At 44.5% G+C, this 20,046-nt stretch overlaps 1 protein-coding gene across 3 annotated transcripts; it reads right to left on the bottom strand.

Annotated features, from left to right (window-relative positions):
- Positions 1-5,632: 5,632 nt before the first annotated feature.
- LOC109680274 (butyrophilin-like protein 1) lies at positions 5,633-19,743 on the bottom strand. 3 transcript variants are annotated; one of them, XM_074082488.1, is made up of 10 exons: positions 18,860-19,743; positions 16,714-16,806; positions 14,529-14,876; positions 12,257-12,538; positions 11,944-12,144; positions 11,642-11,662; positions 11,524-11,550; positions 10,231-10,257; positions 7,237-7,263; positions 5,633-6,825 (listed from the first exon to the last, which is right to left on the bottom strand). In XM_074082488.1, exons 2-10 carry the CDS (start codon positions 16,796-16,798, stop codon positions 6,161-6,163), a joined length of 1,683 nt encoding a protein of 560 aa, XP_073938589.1. In that variant the 5' UTR covers positions 16,799-16,806; positions 18,860-19,743; the 3' UTR covers positions 5,633-6,160. The 3 variants fall into 3 exon arrangements, with proteins under 3 accessions (XP_073938589.1, XP_073938591.1, XP_073938590.1); XM_074082490.1 differs by lacking the exon at positions 18,860-19,743 and adding an exon at positions 18,622-18,768; XM_074082489.1 differs by lacking the exon at positions 18,860-19,743 and adding an exon at positions 18,022-18,535.
- Between the last annotated feature and the right edge of the window lie 303 nt (positions 19,744-20,046).

Below are 20,046 nucleotides of genomic sequence, written 5' to 3' on the forward strand. Positions count from 1 at the left end.
ATCAAGGAGATATCTGGTCTGGGCCTAACCCAAGAGTCATGGATTTTTCTCCAGAGCTTTGTGTGGTGGGAGGATGCCCAGAAGGCATCTCCTTTTGAGGGCTCTTCTCCTTCTGGTAAAGACATGGGCACCCCATCTGATGTGCACAGAAAAGAAATGTCAGAAAGGTGAGCGCGAGAGGTTATGGGCAACAATCATGGGTCCATAGAGAGAATGATGCAAAGGAAACTTCAACCGAGGGCTTTGTGAGAAATTGGAAGATGAGAGCACGAAGCTATTTGGAAGTGCCTACTAATGAAATGAGAAGGGGATCCACAAGTGGAAGATAAGAAGCTTTCAAGTTAGAAAAGAGAATCTGCACTCCAACCGTATCATGCTGATCCAGCAGAAAACTCTCTTGCTCTTTTCCAGCTTCTCATCAATTCTGCAGGGGAAAAGATACAGTATAAACATTCCAATGTTTTCCATTAAGTTAATAAAATGAAATTTTCATAATGTATCTTTAAAATTACCCTGCATAAAAGTATCCTTACATCTAATACAAAGGTGTTTTAAATAAAATCAATCTTTTGAAAATAAGAAAATACTGGGTCATGACTCAAGCAATAGTAGAGTGACTGTCTAGCAAGCACAAAGCCCTGAGTTCAAACACCAGCACCACAAAATATAGACAATACTGTACAGTTTACATAGCCATAAATGTAACTCTCTGACAAATATAGAAATCAAAGAATTTATTCAATTAGTCAGTGATGGAAGAGGTACAATTGTAAGGTTGGTTCACTAAGCATTTGACAAGTAGGGTTTGTATTGTCCTAGAGAGAAGACAGTGTATGGTAAGTATGCTATGGTCCAGAAATCCCACTATCAGAATATGACCAAAGGAAATGAAATCACTATGTCAAAGTCCCATCTGCCATCCCAAGTTCACTACAGGCTATTCACAACAATCAATACATGGAAATCAACCTAGGTGTCTATGGATGAATGAATCAATTTTTTAAATTGGCATGTATACACAGTGGAATTTCACCCCACTGTAAAGAATGAAATCCTGTCATTAGTGGCAACATAGATGGCCTAGAGGACATTGTGCTAAATGAAATAGTGAAGCGCAGAAAGAAAAATTATTGTTTGGTGCAACTCATATGTGGAAGTTTAAAAAGTTGATCTCATACTGTGGTAGGAAAGCAAGAAGGGGAAAGAGAGATTAATAAGTGCTACAGTGAAAGGAAAAAAAACCAGAGCTGGGGAATGTTCCCTGGAGACCATAAAAGGATCACCTGGCTCCAGAGGTGAACATGACTATGTATGGGACAAGTTGTAACACCCCCCACACACTTCTGTAACTTGCTCTAAATAGTATATAAGGAAAGCCCCCTTTGTTCCCAAGGCTCAGCCTTTGGACTCGAGTCTGCTGAGTTGCTACTGTCATGTTTAACAAACTGCTTCCTGAAAGCTATGGTGCCCTCTCAGTCTCTGTCTGAACCCTCCTGCAACAACACAAGTAGAAATAAGAACAAAGGTCTCCAGAGGGTAAAGAGAGAGAATAAGATGGGTAATGGCTACCAAAAAGTTAGACAAGAGTAATACTCTTTCATGTTCTATAACACAGCAGGGTGACTACAGTTAACAATTTATAGTATTTGAAAACACCTTGATTTGGTGATTACACATTATACAAATATATCAAAATATCATACCATACCTTATAAATATGTACAATTATGTGTCAAGTAAGCAATTAAAAAGAAAAACACAGGGTCAGACATAGTGGTGCACACCTGTAACCCCAGCTACTCAGGAGAAAAGTAGGAGAATCACAGTCCCACACCAGGCCAGGTGAGACCTACCTGAAAAACAGTAAAAGAGAAAGAACTGAGGGCATGGCTCAAGTGGTACAGAGCTTTCCTTGGAAGCAGAAGGCCCCGAGTTCAAGCCCCAGTACCACAAAAAATAAACAATAAAATCTGAATAAGAGAAAAAATCTGGTTAATGTCCTATGGAGTAACAAAACTGTAGCCATTAGGGTTATCTTTTCTTCTAAACTGATAGTATATAAATTCGCAGAAAACAAACCTTTAATTTCTCGCTTAAAAAAGCCAAATGCAGATACATCCCCAAGATATGACATAATCTTTGTATGAGCCTACAGCGAGTGGGAGTGGCAGATGGTACTAGGTATTGAACTCAGGGCCTCACACTTGCTAGGCAAGCACTCTACCACTTGAGCCACAGCTCTAACACTTTTTGCTTTATTTTCACAGGAGGTCTCTTGTTTTTCCCCCTCTGGCCAGCCTCAGACCATCATCCTCTTACATATGCCTCTGGAATAGCAAGGATTATAGACACGTACCACCACAGGTGGCTTATTTGTTAAAATGGGGTCTTGTTGACTTTTTTCCAAAGTTGGCCTCGAAAGTCCATTCCCATCTCTTAAATTGCTGGGATTACGGCATGTGTCACTATGCCTAGCTATGTATGAGCCTATTCTTAATCCAGTATGACACTGAAAGGGCATAAAACACAACATTTTGCCTCTTTTTAGGTTTTAAATAGATTTTCCTGACAATATAAAAAGCAGATCTCATCAATGAGGTTGATGTAATACCAAGATATGGGAGGGAGATGGCGGTGGGGTGGGGTTTGGAGCAAGACACTACAGAACCACCAGAGATTGAACAGAACTGCTTAAGCAAGGACCTGCAGCAGCCATTCGGTGTGGTCAGTGAAGTGGACCTGAGGCCTGTGGGGTCAGCTCACACCCTCTTCTCAAATCTGAGGGGCTTCACAGAACCTGTGCCTGACGAGAAGAGTCAAGAGGCCTTTGGAGAAGGAAAGTGAGTTCTATTCAAAAGTAAGGAGAGCGGAAAGTGGAAGATCCATTCTGTGAATTTGGATGAAACAAATGCAGCCAGGAGAAAAGTCTTCCTTGTGTGTATTTAAAGGTTTTCCTAACATTTGTGTGTGTGTGTGTGTGTGTGTGTGTGTGGTACTGGGGTTTGAACTCAGGCTCTTCCCTAACAACAATATTAAAAAGCTCAGAAAAGCACTTACAGTGTTCATAAATGTTAACTTCAAAAATTAAACACATTGCAATATGCATGCCTAGGTCACTTGTCAATCACTCCATGCCGACAAAGCTCTACCAGTAGTGGTGACATTAGTCACTCTTTCTGGAATTCCTTAGGCAGCAGGTCCACTAGCTAAAGAGGTCTCCTACTTTCCATGGCTGAAACTCGTATGATCTTACTACCATCCTTTTCCCTCTGTGTTGAATGAACTGTGCCTGTAGCTCACTCAAAAATAATATAATATCACAAAAGCAAACACTAAATTGAAGACGGAAAATGCTTAAAACCCACACAAGGAACTCAATGTATTTGTATTGACTTATTGTTGGAGTGAACAACTTGATACATTTGTAATTCTCCAGTTGTCCTTTCCACAGGCAGTGAGCAACTTATGGCTCTCCTGTAAGATACTAAGTAACAAAGTCCAGTTAGATAGAAACCACAACAGTCATTTGACAGAAAATGTTAATAAAAAGAATTTTCTCATGGGATCCTGGGTACAATCACCTATGCAGAAAAAAAACAAGAATAACAGGTAAATATAGTTAATTACTAAAATTGGTTTTTTTAAGCCCTCAAAATGCAGAAATAGGACTGAAGTGGCAGGTATAACTTATACAGAATCTGAGCTACTCAGGAGGCAGAGTTCAGGAGGATCAAAACTCAAGGCTAGCCTGGGCAAAAAGTTAGCCCAACCCCCATCTCAACAAACAAGCACAGCATGTTGGCCCAGGCTGTAATCCCAGTTACAAGTGAAGCATAGGTAGGAGGATTGCAGTCCACCGCCAGCCCCAGGCAAAAAATAAGGGACCCACAACTGAAAAACCACCTGATGGTCAAAAGGGCCAAAGACGTAGTTCAAGAAGTAGAACAAGGCCCTGAGTTCAAAACCCAGTACCACCCAAAAATGCAGAAATTGCAGACATAGACAGGAGATACTACTTCATGAGCTGAGGCAGAAGAGCTAAGGAAGAAAAATGTGGGAGAGGGTCCCCAGAAAGACTGAGATGCAGAATTCATTGGGGAAGGTGGCACTATGACTCACGAGAAGGTTGAAAGGGATGTGTAATAATCCTATTAAATGGTATCTTTTTTCTCTCCTTCTCAACACCTGCAGATCAATTTTGACACCAAATATGTGGGGGTTTCCACATCAAATAATTCTCCAATGCTATGAACACATGGGTGGGATGTCTATTTTATTTCTTCTTTTGTTTTGTTTTGTGGTATTGGGATTTCAATCAGGTCCACACGCTTGCTAGGAAATTGCTCTACCACCTAAGCAACACACCCAGACTCAATTTTAATTCAATGAAGCAATTAGCATGGATCCCAAGGATTAAGGGCTCTGTCCTACAAGTCTGCCCCCACCACTTCGATGCTAATCACACGTGGGTCTTTAGGTTGCCCACATACACTTTTCATGGACTACATATAAACCAGAAGTTCCCAAGATTCTGTTTCAGGTTGGCTGATTTGTTAGCATGACTCACAAAACCAAGGGAGATGCTTCATTTACTAACCAGTTTATTATAAAAATATATATATACATTGTAAAGACTGAAAACAAATAGCCAGTGAAGATGTACACAGGGTGAGTCCAGAGAGTCTCAAGTACAGGAATATGGAATCCCCATGGAGCTTCAGGGGTGCCACCCTCCTGGCACATGGATGCATTCTTCTTCACCAACCAGAAGCTTCCTGAAACACATCCTTTAGCAGTTTTGTAGAGATTTTACTGTGTAGGCACATTAATTAAAGCATCAGACATTAGTGATTATTAACTCACCTCAAGCCAGATGCCCTCCCTTGTTCCAACTCTCTAATCACAAGATCAGTTTCCCTGGTAACCTGCCCTCATCTGCAGGTTTCCTAGGGCTTTCCAAAAGTCACCTCATTAACATAAACTCAGATGTCCTTGAAAAGGGCTAGTAGAAATTACACTTTCTCACTGGCTACAAAAATTTTTTTTTTCTATTACCCTCTTGTTTTAAGTCTTTTTTTTTTCTTTTATTATTCATATGTGCATACAAGGCTTGGTTCATTTCTCCCCCCTGCCCCCACCCCCTCCCTTACCACACACTCCACCCCCTCCCTCTCCCCCCCCCAATACCCAGCAGAAACTATTTTGCCCTTATTTCTAATTTTGTTGTAGAGAGAGTATAAGCAATAATAGAAAGGAACAAGGGTTTTTGCTGGTTGAGATAAGGATAGCTATACAGGGCATTGACTCACATTGATTTCCTGTGCGTGGGTGTTACCTTCTAGGTTAATTCTTTTTGATCTCACCTTTTCTCTAGTTCCTGTTCCCCTTTTCCTATTGGCCTCAGTTGCTTTAAGGTATCTGCTTTAGTTTCTCTGCATTAAGGGCAACAAATGCTAGCTAGTTTTTTAGGTGTCTTACCTATCCTCACCCCTCCCTTGTGTGCTCTCGCGTTTATCATGTGCTCATAGTCCAATCCCCTTGTTGTGTTTGCCCTTGATCTAATGTCCACATATGAGGGAGAACATACGATTTTTGGTCTTTTGGGCCAGGCTAACCTCACTCAGAATGGCTACAAAAATTTACTGAAGTCTGGAAATGTATTTGTGTTCCATTTATTCCTCCCCATAAAAAGAGTTATTTTAAATATTGCATCATCATCCATTTCCATGGAAATTTTTGGATGACAAACTTCGGTCATCAGACAATGCAAACAGGGATCAACTGAAACCTCCAGGTCCCTCTGCACACGTCAAGGAGGACAAAGTGAGGTCCCCTTTGGTGTACACTGTACTTCAGCCCTCTCAGCCCCTTTCACACCAAATACTACAAAAACCCTATGTAACATCTTTTAATACCATAAGAAAAATGACTTCCCATACTTAAAGTCAGCCTTCTCTAAACCAGTTCAAAAAGTCAGCTTTTATCTTCTGCTGTCTTAACACAAGGAAAAAGCAACAAGTCTCATACCCACACACCCAGGACTGTGAACAAGAAGGAACAGGACAAGGCTTCTGGGCCACTCATCACAGGGGCTTTTTGCCACAGGGAATCTATAGCCCCACCAAGAGCCACAGTGGGGTGTCAGGGAGAGGGATAAACCCTATGGTGACACAGCTTTGAGGTGACAAGGGAGTAGTGGAGATTCAACCCCTGAGGGATCCACAGCAACACCAGAGCCTGAGCTGAAACCTTCCTCTGGGGGACTCAAACTCTCCTCCAAAGAAGAACTGTCAACAGGCACAGGGAGCCTCTCAGAACCACTCGCCATGGAGCACATGGTCAGAGACACATCTCCAGCCCTAAAACAGAAGTATGGAAAGACAGTCCCACAGAATGAAATCTCAGAGAAGGAGAAAATGTGGGACCCATCAGTCATGTTATAGAAGGAGACATCACCTTCACTGTAATCCAGGAAAACACCCACCCTGCAGGGATCCTGCCTAAGGGATAAGGGAGTCTTAGGTTCCATACAGGCATGATATCCATCTGCAAACCGCCCCACAACCCAAAACCCCTTCTCCGGGCACTCTCTGTACCAGCTTTTCCTTTCTGCATCCTCCCTACAGACCCCCAGAGTCCACTCATTTCTGTTCCCTTTCTCAATCTCCACCTCCCAGTGACACCTTCCTGATGTGATGCCTTCAAGCCCCAACACACTGAACAGTCCATCAGAGTTCCCACTGTTTTCCTTCCAGGTCAAGTGTTTCCTTTCATGAGAGATGGCAAGGTTTGAGTGAGCAGAATCTGGATCCAGCGTGACAGACCCTGGAGAGAGAGTTACCAATCATGCAAGGTCCCTCCTGACCCAAATGAGGCACACAGTTACCCCACCACACCTCCAAGCAATTAGGCTGTCTTGTGGAGGGATAAGATCCCAACTAGAGAAAAGAGACTTGTGACTCAAACCAATAACCTCCATGTGGAAAAAGAGATCAGAAGTCTGATTTGGGTGTTAATATATCACAAGAGCTGAATTATTGCACAGAACAAAGGGGATCTAACTTTATCTCCTTAAAAGTATTCCAGGTAACCAGTCTGAGCTTTGCGACAATTACCTCTGCCACCCCCAACTCTATTGAAGGTGCCAACATCTGTATCACCACACAGAACTTAAGGAGAGGTCAGAACCATGGAGGAAGCAGGAGGAGTACCCAGAAAGAACATGAAATCACTCACATGCCTGGAACATTTCCTTCCTCCAATCTACAAGAGAATCACATATTTTCTGTCAGGGATTTGCAGAGACTGTGCATATCTGGGTCAGCACCCAATCTTTTGAAACAAAGAAATGGAGGAGTGACAGAGGAAAATGTGTTTGAAAACATTCAACTAATGTATTTATTTATTTCTCCAGGGTTTTTTTGTTGTTGTTGTTGTTATTCTTGGATTTGAACTCGGGGCCTATTCCTTGAACCATTCCATCAACATTTTTTGTGAAAGTTTTTTTTCAAGATAGGGTCTCACAAACTAATTGCCTAGGCTGGCTTAGAACCAAGATCCTCCTGATCTCTGCCTCCTGCTAGCTAGGATTACAGCCATGATGTCTGGCTGATGTACTAATTTCTTGAACACACACACACTGCTGCAGCCACAGCCTTCCACAAAGACTAGGTGATAAAGCTTAACAACTCTGGATTGAGATAAAATACCAACATAAACAGGAAACTCAATGTCCAGATTTCTCTACCACACCCCCAATCAGATATTTAAGACCCTTGGATTGGTGTGTATTAAGAAGTGGCAAGTCCCATCTGGACACTTGGGAATGTTTTTGTCCCCTTCCCTTGATCCTCAGTTGAAGGCCACGGTCCAGGTACCTTTTACTTGTTGCAAAATTGGTACACCATGTGGCATCTTCCTCTTGACCCACACATTCCCTGGTTCACTAGCTGTCTGGCCACCTGTCTGTCTCTCCCCATCTTAGCAGAGCCTGTGGGATTATCTTGGTCCTCAGCACTTCACATACAGGTGACAGGGAATCTCAAGCTTTCTTCAGACACCTTCCCTTGTCAGTGCCCGATTCCATGTTGTATATGGCACCTAACCTTATGTGGACACTGAGGAGGGCTGTTCTGTCTGCCATAAGGAATCACCACAGATTTAGTGGCTTAAACCTGCGTGAGTTTATTATCTTAGAGCTCCGTCGGTTAGAAATCCAAGCAGGTGAGGACAAAGCTGCATTCCTCTCGGGAGGTTACTGTCCAGTTTCTAGAAGCCATCTGCATTCCTTGTTCTGCAGGCCCATTGCTCCACCTTTAAACAGAACCACTGCATGTCTGTGACCCTGGTTCTGCCTGTGATGGTTTCTGTTTGTGTGACTAGAGCCAAGAAAGTCTCTGCTTTCGTGGGTCCATGCAATTGGTTTAGGCTCACCTGGATAATCCAGGAAAATCTCCTCATTTCAATAACTTTAATCATAATCACATTTGTAAGTCCCATTTCCACGTATTTAATATTTTCATCCATTTGGAGCTTAGGACATGGACGTCGTTGGGGGCCTAGCATAGCAAGGTTTCTCCTAGAAGCTTTTTGGTGGATGCAAATGACTTGATCCAATATTTTTGGTGCTTCTACAAATATGGGAGTACTTTTCCACCCATCAGCCTTTCAAATGGGAAGAGAAGTCACTAGTGTCTGGCCTCTGAATGGATACATGCACCTCCCACTTTGAACTTCTTTTCCTCCAATCCTAGAAGCCTCTCCATTGCCTCCTAACTGGGCAAGATTTCTCTGATTCTGCATTCTGACTTCCAGTCACTCATGATTGACATTCACCCTCCACATTCACCTCAGCCAGATGTCATTCTTTCTCTAATCATGCTTTCAACTACCTACAAGTCCAGCTTGGGCAGTTCTTCATAAATTATTCGTAGGAAATTTTCATTTTATATCTCAAGAAACCCTAGTTTTCAGGATGGTTGTGTGGCTGGCAGTGTGGCTCAAGTGGTAGGCAGGCTTGAAGCCTTGGGCCCTCTCCTTTCTTTCTCATCTCCTATCTCCTCTCTCTTCGTGATGAGGTTTTTTTCTGATTTGTTTCCCACCCTTACACAGGTTAATTATTTTTTTGGAGGGGGGGAAGGGACTGGGGTTTGAACTCAGGGCTTCATACTTGCAAAGCAGGTGCTCTACCACTTGAGCCACACTTGCTGTCTATTTTTATGTGGTTATTTTGGAGATGGGTCTCACGACTTTTTGCCTCGACTAGCCTAGAACCATGATCTCCTGATATCAGCCTCTCAAATAGCTAGGATTATAGGCATAGGCCACCATACCTGGCACATCTATTTCTTTCTTTCTTTTCTTTCTTTCTTTTTTTTTTTGTTCCTTTTTTACCAGGACTGGGGTTTAAACTCAGGGCCTACCATTTGAGCCACTGAGTCAGCCACAGGTTAACAGTATTTACTCTTGTGTTTCTCCTTTTACACTCTTCACATATCCCACAAAATTCCAACAGCCAAACAAAACAAAATTCTAAAAATGGAGAAATTGGTTGTAAAATTTAAGTTACATTCCTATATCTGTAACACAAACAAAAACACAAAATGTTGCATACAATTTCAGGAGGATCACAGACTCTAAGACCAGGCCATAAACATCCAAGAGACTCTGGACCCCAGATTCAGAACACCTGCAAAGCACCTACTTGCTCAGCAATCATGGGTGCTTAGAGAGCAAATATAGATAGGACAATGAATTAGAGAATAACCAAAAAGAAAGAAGACCAGGAAGAAACAAGAACCTGGGACAAAAAGGTAAAAGGAATACAGAACCCAGGAACCTTTACAAAGGGGTGAGTCCTAAGCTGTCTAGTATAATGTCTGAAATCTTTAGAGACCAGCAACTCCTGATCTACACGGTCATTGCCCTGTTCTGTGTAGTCTCTCCTCACTACAGAACTCCCCACTGTCATTGCACCAACAGGAAGTTTCAGATGGACAAATTATTTGCAGAGGGTATTGACAACCCTAACAATGACCTGCAATAGAAGAAGAACCCAGAATAGAGGCAGATCTGTGATCCAAAGAAGTCCCTGCAATCTTCTGATGAAGGATACAATAGTGACAAGAACAGTAGGGACACACATCCCATCTACAGTGGAGGCTACTGACAGAGAAGGAAACAGCAGAAGCTGGGGGAGGTAAGGTCAGAGGAGACATGAGAGTCACTGACCTGCGTATAGCTGGGCCTTCTTCCATGCTGAAAAAGAACACACCATGGTGAGAACTCAGCCAGAACAACCCTGTTCTCCACAGATCTACTGGCCTTTTCCTCCACTCCGTTCTAAAGGTGAGGCTATACCCAGGGTGAGGAAGACCAGAAAGGAGGTGGCCTCCTGCAACACAGAGACAGAAGGGTGTGATGGGGAATTCCCTGATCCACAGATCAGTTGGGCTGCCTTAAAGGCCAAGTTCACCACTGTCCCATTCCTATGTCATTTTGGGCTATCAAATAGTTGTCTGTTCCCCAAAACCCACAAAAATACATATTCTATCTTTATTAAGTTTTGCCTGTATGAATCAAGATTGTATACTATGTGTGAAAACATTTAGGGAATAAAACATAAGTACTTGCAGAATTATCAGAAAACTTTCATTGGGCCCTTTTTGGTAAAGATATACTTGGAAAATGCCTGAAAAGGAGTGAGACAGACTCAGGACAAGGATGTAAGGTGAGTTCTGGACTAAAGTTCTCAGTCTTTCACAGGTAAAGTATTTCTGGAAATAAGCATCACGATGCCAGGGAGCACTCATCTCATCCAATCACATTCCCGTCCACCCTCAGTAGCCCAGTCCTCTGCCCCGCACTATGATCAGCACCTTTAGGAGCTGGAGAGAAGACCCGCCCAGGATAGTGATGGGCAAGAGAGGAAGGATAAAGTGAGGGTCAGACTCCTGAACTTAATGACCCCACTTTCTTTTACAGATCACCTAATGAATTCTCAGTATCTGTCTTTGTGTGTGTGTGTGTGTGGTACTGCAGCTTGAACTCTGGACCTTCACCTTGAAACACTCCACCAGCCCTTTTTTGTGATAGGATTTTTCAAGATAGGGTCTTACGAACTATATTGCCCAGGCTGGCTTCGAACCATGATCCACCTGATCTCTGCCTCCTGAAGAGCTAGGATTACAGGTATGAACACCAGTGCCCAGCCTCAGTATCTGTCTATTGAAGGCCAAAACATAATGCATTAAAGGCTAAAAAAGCAGACTGGGATTGGAATAAAGCCCTGGATGCCTGACTGACTCCAAGGGTCACCATCCAACACAGGTCCCCCAACTCTGGGTGGGAAAGCAGCAGCCAAAATCAAAGACAGCCCAAGGACCAGGGTCCCCACACACACCAGGTTCCATTGCTGCCCCAGGTAAAGAGGGCCATATGTATATGCCTAGACGAAAACAAGAAGAGGAGACACCTGTTCACAGTTGAGATGAGGAATAAAGGAACACCGGGAGAGTCTCTTACCCACAAGGTATGCACTCTTCCTCTGACCTGAAAAGGTACACAAGGAACAGGTGAGCTACAAAGCAGAATATCTGGGATTAGGGGGAGATAGGGGGTTAATAAGGGAAAGCTGGCTTACCAAGATCTGCCTGGAGTTCACCTGAAAAACAGTGAGAAACAGCATGATTTCCCTTCCCTGAGAAAAGGAGACACTTTTCCTGGAAAACACACAAAAACATACTTTTCCCTCCTGGAAGTTCTAACTGCAGAACACCTGAGCCCCCAGAATCCCAGCTATCCTCTCTGGATATCCTCAGCCACCTGAGGGCTCAGAACTCAGGATCTCCCTGGAGTGCTGGACTCACAGACTATGGCCCTGCCAGCTTGTCCCTCTCAGCACCACCTCTGCGCTTGCCCAGCCTTGGCCCTGTCCCATCTTACCAATGGCGTTTTGCTCCTTCTCCTTTGTCTGTTGGTCCTCCTCCTTAGCCCTCTGCAGATTCACCTGTTCCTGATACACCTGCACCTTCGTAGAATGTTCTCTTTTGAGAAAATAGCCAGCCCCAAAGAGTAGGAGTCCAAGCAAAGTCAAGCTCACAATGAAAGCTGGCTTCCCAGGAGAGGCCTGAGGGAAGAAGGGCTCTGTGGCCCAGGAAAAGACTCATCAGGGGAACATCCCAGGACACCCAGCCCAACACACTTGGAAATGCCATTCTCTCCCTCAGCTCTGCTGTGAGTGCAGAGCAGCACTGACCTGGGATGAAAATGGCCATGGCCTTCTCCTGGCCCAGGATGGGGTTGAGGATGGAGCAGGTCACGTTCCCCACAGAGCTGTCTCTCACCACCAGAGTGGCCTCCACACTGAACAGCTCTTTAGCATCTTGCCTATAGGCCTCAGAGAATGTCAGGAACTTCTTTCCACTGAGGCCTCTCCACTGCACCTGGGGCTTTGGGAACCACCCCGAGGCAGTGCACACCACTCGAACTCCATCCTCTTCTGGCCCTTGGATGTGCACTTCAGGAGCAGAGCCCATCCCTGTGGGAGAGAAGCTATGGGAGGCACCTGGAAACCACCTTGGGCTCAGGGACCCCAGAAGTGTCTCCATGTTGCACAACTCAAGGGAGAGCTTTTCACATTACATTCTGGGGATCTATAGGAGGGTGTCCCCTGAAAGAGAGCAAGGTAGAGGTCCTAACACAGGGAGCAGAAGGAAGGCGCACAGGGTCCCCTACAGGCACACAGAACACAGAGGGCTCTTATCCCCAACCATGAGGCCCAGTGAATAGCAGACAGAATTTGGTCTCGGGATATATCCTTGAATCTCCAGTTCCTGAACTCTCCTGGGACATCTGCTTCCTCACCCACTGATTCTCCATGTAAATCACTTCCCAAATTATACTGAGTGACCACCCTGTTTCTCTTCCCTTATACACACATCCCTGTGAGATATCTCTACCACAGTATCTCGTACAAACTTCAAATTCAAAATTTTAGAACTGAAGTCAAAATTTTGTCCATTCTGTGATATAAAAATTATTAAATTAGCCCCAATTCTTCCTTCTTCATATCCTTCTTTTCCTATTCTCAACTTTCCTGCTTTTACCCTAATCTCTATCGCTTGAGCTCTCTCACAAATAGAAGAGTAATTGCAGGCAACATTAGCCAAGTTCAGCCCAAATTAGTTGAACGTCACTGTCTGAATTAAATAAATGCTATAGTTATAAATCACTGAGATTGCTGCTATGTGCACCATCATTACTGCTGTATGTAACTGACATAAAATTATCAGTATTCCTACTAATAAATAACAAATATCAAAAACCCTGGGAGTCTCTGAAGTCCCCTCTTCTTCCAAACTCCATGACCCCAAATCTACTCAGTTGAGTCTAGTTTCTAAACCTCTCTCTCTGACCTTTCCTCTCCTACACCATTGCTGACTGAGGTCAGGCGGTCATCCGCTCCACCTAGTAACTGCATTCCATGCCTCTTTCTTGCTCGCCTTCTTGTCATCCTCCTCAAAGCTGCCAACATGGGCATCCCCAGAACTGCTCTGTGTAAAGGTTCCTCAGCTCTGCATCCCAACCCACAAGACACACACACACACACACACACACACACACACACACACACACACACACAGCCTTTGAAGATCTGAGCCTCCTCTCCGACCTCCTTCTCAATACTTCTCCCCAAATTCTACCACTTGTGCCCCCCTAGGGACCCACGTTCAGCCCCAGAGACTATTTGGTGAACAGCTAATAGCCACAATCACCTGTTCTGTGTTCCCTGCTCTTTCAGACTCCATTTCATCAACCTCAAGGACCCCATGCAATCTTAGCTTCTGAGCTCTTGCACCAGGTCAAGTCTACTCCTAATTCCTTGTCCTGATGTGAGTGGGCAGGCAGTGTTAACCCAGGATCACCTCTTTATTTCACTATTGTCACTTCTTACATTCTCCCTCTCCTCCCAATAACCACGGTGGCCTCATTAGACCCAGAATACATCAGCCATGCTACTGCATCAAGAGATTAACACTGGTTGTTCTATCAACACAAAACTCTAGCCCCTGATGTCCACATGGCTAAATACCGACTTACTTTGAGCCTTACTTAGATTATCACGAAGGCCTTATGTTGACCCCTATGTCACACTGCAGTCTTCCTCACTCTCCAGTCACATCCTTAAACCCTTTCCTTGTTCTGCTTGGTCATTGGTCTTAAGTATCTTCTAACCTTCTAACATTGCCTACCACTTTATTTATTGTGATTTCTTTCTACCTCTGCCTCTAGAATGTAAACTCCACAGGACTGATACCTTTGCTTCACTGACATATCCCTGGTACCAGAACAAGGCCTACACATTTTGTGGGCTCCACATATAGTATTTGTATTAAATAAATAATTACATAAGTGAAGGCGATAGCTCTTCTCCCTGTGTAAAGTATGCAGCTGAATGAGTTGATCCCTGAGGTCACTGACATATCCCAATCACACAATGTCCCTAGAACAGAGATGAAGTAACCAACCTGCCACTTTCAATTCCAAATTGGCCTCTTCATAGAAGGCTCCCTTTTTGAAGAAGCAGGTGTACATCCCATTGTCAGAAACTCGAACCTTGTGGATCTTCACAGCAGCCTCCCCCTGGGTGAGGAAGTCCCTCACCAGCGAGGTCCTCCCTGCATACTCTGCCATCTGCTCCTCGTTCTGCTCCCATTGGTTCTGATAGATGAACACTGCTTCTGAGAACTTTGTGCGGAACCACCTGAACTCCATGTTCTCCACATTTATGACTGGGGACACAGAGCAGGGCAGTGTGACATCCCCATCCAGCAGTGCCACAAGAGGGTCTGAAGGACCAAGCACCAGGAACTCCTCTGTGAACACAGACATTGGAATGAGAAAGCTGAAGGACAAAGGACAAGGAGCTGAGAACACGCAGCATCAGGTAGGATGGCCAGGCAACCCTGGAGGCGGGGGCAGGTATAGAAGTGGGATGAAATGATCACCAGGCCTCATGAATTGAGCATCCATGACTGATTTGGGTGAGCTCTTCTGACCCTAAATGTACCTCAGAAATTATGACAGATATTCCCTCATCAGGCTGTGCTATTGTCCCCAAGCCCTTCCAGGAAGAACTATAATCCAGTAGTATTCAAGTGTGAGCACACACCTGATCAAAGGACACCTTGTAAAGTACAGATTACTGGGCCCCACACCAGAGTGTCTGTTTCGGCAGGTCTAGGGGGTCCCACAAATGGGCATTTGAGAAGGTTCCCAGAGAAGTTGAAATTGTTGGTTAGGTACCACATTTTGAGAACCACAACTCTAATATGGCTTGTCAAGGCAAACCTGAAAACTGACCAAACAGCATACATACAGTCTAGGTTAGCAGTCTTTGATCATCCAACCACACCCAGAAAACTCCCCATTCTCAATCCTCCTTCACTGAATTACATATGAACTTTAAACCACAGAGTCAAATGGTACTTCTGTGAAAAACCTGCCCTCCTTCCTCACAGGAGCCCAATCACTCATGTTCACTCTAACCACTCAGTGCACTTGGTTCGCTGAGGACAGGTGGACAGGCCACAGCCTGCCTTCTCCTGCTATGGGCCTCCACAGGTCTTTTTCACATGCATTGTGCTGCTCCACCCAGGCCCAACCCACAGTCATCTCTTACTTGAAAGACAGTAGTAGACTAGGACCCCTGTTTGTTCTCTCCTAACTCCCATATCTGTGATCCTATTAATACATGAGCTAAACTATGTCACTACTCTCCTTAAAGCCATGCCATTTCTTACCAGTCCACCTGGCAAGTATCCCAGGCCCAACAGGGTTTACCTCCACCATTATCACTCCAAACCCAACTCACACTTCTCTCCCCATGGCTCACTCTGTCCCTTCTGGCTCACAATGCCTTCCTCTGCTGTCTCCACTCCCCAAGCACACTGCCAGCTCTGCACTGGCTGCTCCCTTCAGCTACCATCTTTGTCAGGAGGTCCTCACAGCAGTGTCACTCCCATCCTCCAATGACAGGCCTCCAGCTCACCAGCTCACTGAGCACTGCTTCCTGCCCAGACCAACATCTACACACCTGACTGCACTTATGCTACCCTACTTCATTTTCCACCACATTCGCCTAAGCCTGATTGGTTTGTTGCATTTATTTTTTCTGTCTCTTGCTAAGATGTAAGCTTTATAATGATGAAGAATCTCTACCTGAATAGTTCATAGGACAGACTGAAAATATAATCAATATTCTTTTAATATTTGCAAAATATAATGAATGAATGAAAAACAAAAAGCAAGAAAGCTGAAGATGAGGGAAAGGTGTTTAAAAATTTTTGATATTTTGCATTTTTAATCAACAAAACACTTGCCCTTGGACAACTGTGAAAATCCAATACACTTATTTTATGAATAAGTATCTCATCCACCTTTAACTGCTTTGGGGACATGGTCTGGTTTGATAGTCCAGGCTGACCCCAAACTCATGATCTTCCTGTCTCAACTTCCCAGATGCTGGGTTTATAGATGTATACCACCACACTCAACAAATCTTAATTTTTTAATTAAAATGTATGGTAAGTTTGTGCCATGGTCTTTAAAGCCTGGAACTCCAAAAATCTCATCCATTCCTGACCAGCAAAGCACTTGTGGGCTCCTATTCACTGGAGGGAGACACAGGAAGAGAGATAGGGACATACTTACCAGTGGATGCCCAGGAGGGTGGCTGGATAAGGAGAAGCAGGGAAATGAGATGGAAGGGCAAGGAGGGCCTGCAGCAGTTCTCCATGATGTCAGCTGGGGAGAGAAACAAGGGAGTCAGACCAAGTCCTACAAGCTGCAGGCAGATCTAGCCCAGAGCTCTGGCACCTCAGCAGGGAGAGCAGAACTCAGGGTTTGGGTCAGCCCTTGCAGGAACAAAGCATTTCCTATTGACTGCTCATTCTAACAGGGTACTGGGTCTTTCACAATCCTGACACTGACAAATTGCTCAGCTTGAGCTCCTCCACGCACTTTAGGGAAGACTGTGATGTTAGAGAACCACTCCTTCCCTTCCCAGCCCAGTCCCAACCACAGTGCACCCCTGCTCTACCCAGAAAACCAGACCCTTCCTTTCTTGACACCTTCAGCCTCACCGTAATGCCATGCCTCATCTCTCCATTATTTACACAATACGTGTGACCCCAGAACAAAGGGCCCACACCCCATGAAGGGCATGCGAGCTCCTGCTTGCCTGTCGCCCTAATTGTGATTGGTCTTCTTTGGACAGTGTCAGAGACAGACACATCTTCAAGGGCACCAGCACCCTGCCCTCCATTTTTGTTGAGCAGTTCCCCAAACTTCAATTCTCCCCCAGTCCCTTCTATAAGCTCAGGACATGACCCTTCATTTGACAAATATCAATCACTTCAGACAGAGAAAGAGAGAGAGCGAGAGAGAAAGAGAGAGAGAGACAGAGAGAGGAGGGAGAGATTAATCCTCATGCTCTCTGTCTTTGTGGAAGATTTCTATATGAGAGGTACAGAACCCTTGCTGGAGCCATTGCTGCAGAGAAGATACATGAGCCTTTGTCTGCCCCAAAATACCTGCAATTTGGAAGGAAGGGAAAGGTAACCAATGGTCCTAGGAAGGGCAGATTATAGGGGCAACACTAGGGCTGCCCTCCAGGCTCAGCCACTGTGCATGTGATCCTCTCGTCATCAGTTTCCTTAGCTACACAATGGGTATATTTATAGCATCTCCCTCCCAAGATTGCACTGAGGATAGCATGATTTTATATTTATAGTCACTATATACAATTACTCTGGGTCCTGCTCCTAGGAACTGCTACAGAAATATCCTTAAAACAAGAAATAATCCTCACTGAGGTTTCCTAGATCTCTCAAGAACAAGACAGTTCCACATGCCTGCTCCCATAGCTGCTTTTGCCCCCAGCATTCTCAGCATCTTCCTGCCTCCAGCTGGGCCTGGTGTCTTCCTCTTGGCCCAATTGTGTCTTCAAAGCCAACTTACCTGCTCCTCTTTGCTCCCAGCTTTGAAAGGCTGTCACTTCCTAAAGCATCTCAACACAGTAGCTGGAGAAACTTCAGTCCCAGAGACACCAGGCAATCCCAAATCTTCCCTCAGAGTTTCACCTGCCCTGAGCAGCTCTCACAGAGCCAACCCCTACTTCCAAACCCAATGTGGCTCAGGATTCCACATCTGACAGTAAGATGGTTCCCAGGAGAGTGGAGAAGTTGCCATGGCGTCTGCTGAGACTCTCACACAGGGGACCCGCTAAGCCCTCCCAACAAGAACATCCCCTCTCTGTCTCCTTCCACCATCAAAAGCGAAAGCTTGCCAAAGCAGCCTGGGCAGCATGTGTGCCCTGCCCTGTGGACATTGCTTCCTTTATCAGGAAGAAAGGAGCTGGAGCAGAGCAGCAAAAAGTTCCCCAAAGCAGTACAGAAAAACTCCATTTACAGGTGAAATGTAACCACCACTGCTTAATGCCACCACCAACCCCTGCCCACAGGCTAGAACTCCCAAGGCCTAGAGACCTCAAGGAAATGTCAAGAAAAGACAGAAAAAAGGAAAACAAAATATTACTGAATTAGTCAACATTGATTTTACTTATGGCATTTAGTTGTCAAGATGGCAAACAAAGATGAAGTTTGAGGTCTGTCATCCAGTTACATCAATCTGGTAACTTCCTAGTTGAAGAAGGGGCTAGATCCTTCCAGGACACTGACCTTGCCCCCTGTCCCCAACCCTTCAGCACACCCCACACAGCTCCAGATATTTCAAAGTGAGCATGAGTCAGTAAGGGACCTTGGACTCCAGATAGCTCAGTTATTGTGTGGTCACAAACCTTATCTCGCCTGATCCCAGCTCTTTGCTCTTCACCCTGGGAGGAGGGAGTGAGAGACAATAAATCACAGGTCAGATTTTCTTTGAGAACACAGCAGGACTTGAAAACCACTGGCCGAGGACATTGAACACGGACGCTGTTGTCTCCTAGCCCATTAGGATCACCTCCACAAATGATTTTTCTTGAAACACAAATGATCCTAATGATCTGGGTGCCAGTGGCTCATGCCTATAATCCTAGTTACTCAGAAGGAAGAGATCAGGAGGATTGTGATTCAAAGCCAGGTGGGGAAAACAGAGACCCTATCTCAAAAATACCCAATGCACAGAAAAAAAAGGGCTGGTGGAGTGACTCAAGTAGTAGAGCACCTACCTAGCAAGCTTTATGCCCTGAGTTCAAACCCCAGTACCACCGATAAATAAATAAATAAAGGAGGCTAATGGGGTTAATAGTTTGCTTTACTTTTTAATAGACATGTAATACCTCTTTTACCTATTTCAAGTGCTGTCTAAGTAGCTTCAGGTAAGTGCTAAATTATGAATCAATGGCTAATGTACAAAGCATAAAATGTACTGGGATTCTAAAATGTGACAGGTGATGTGAAGTGCTCAGCCCCTTTCCTCAAAGGCTCAGTCCTACAAAACTTAATTTTTCTCAACAAGGTTAACAGGAGGAGTTCACTGGTTATCTTTTATTCCATGAAAATGTTTAAAGACCTGTTTGCTGACTGCTTCTTTCTAGGGAAACAGAAAAGAAAAACACAAGTTGGTGTGTTTTATTTCTTTGTTTTTTCTTTTCTTTTCTTTTATTATTCTTTTGGGGGTTCATAGTGGCATTTATAAAAGTTCTTACAATATATCAAATATATAATACTTGAAATCATGCTTCTTTATCCCCCCTCCCCCCCATGGTGAGTTTTATTTCAACCTAAAATTTTTCCCTCCAATCTTTATCCCTCATGAACCTGGTTGCTGGGTGATCGCTCAGTAGCCTGCTGAGCAGAGTCCCCAAGACAGTGATGCCATCCCCTCCTCTGAGCCTGCCCATCTGCCCCTGAAGAGACCCTTCTCAGCTGAACTCTCAAGCCCACAATGGAAATATTCAGTCACAGGTGGCCGAGGGACTTCTGATGCCTCTTACTCTTTCAGAAGAGGGCTTGGCCCAGCCCTGACACAGATAAAATTTAA

This window comes from Castor canadensis, chromosome 8, assembly GCF_047511655.1.
Source record: "Castor canadensis chromosome 8, mCasCan1.hap1v2, whole genome shotgun sequence".
NCBI lineage: Eukaryota > Metazoa > Chordata > Mammalia > Rodentia > Castoridae > Castor > Castor canadensis.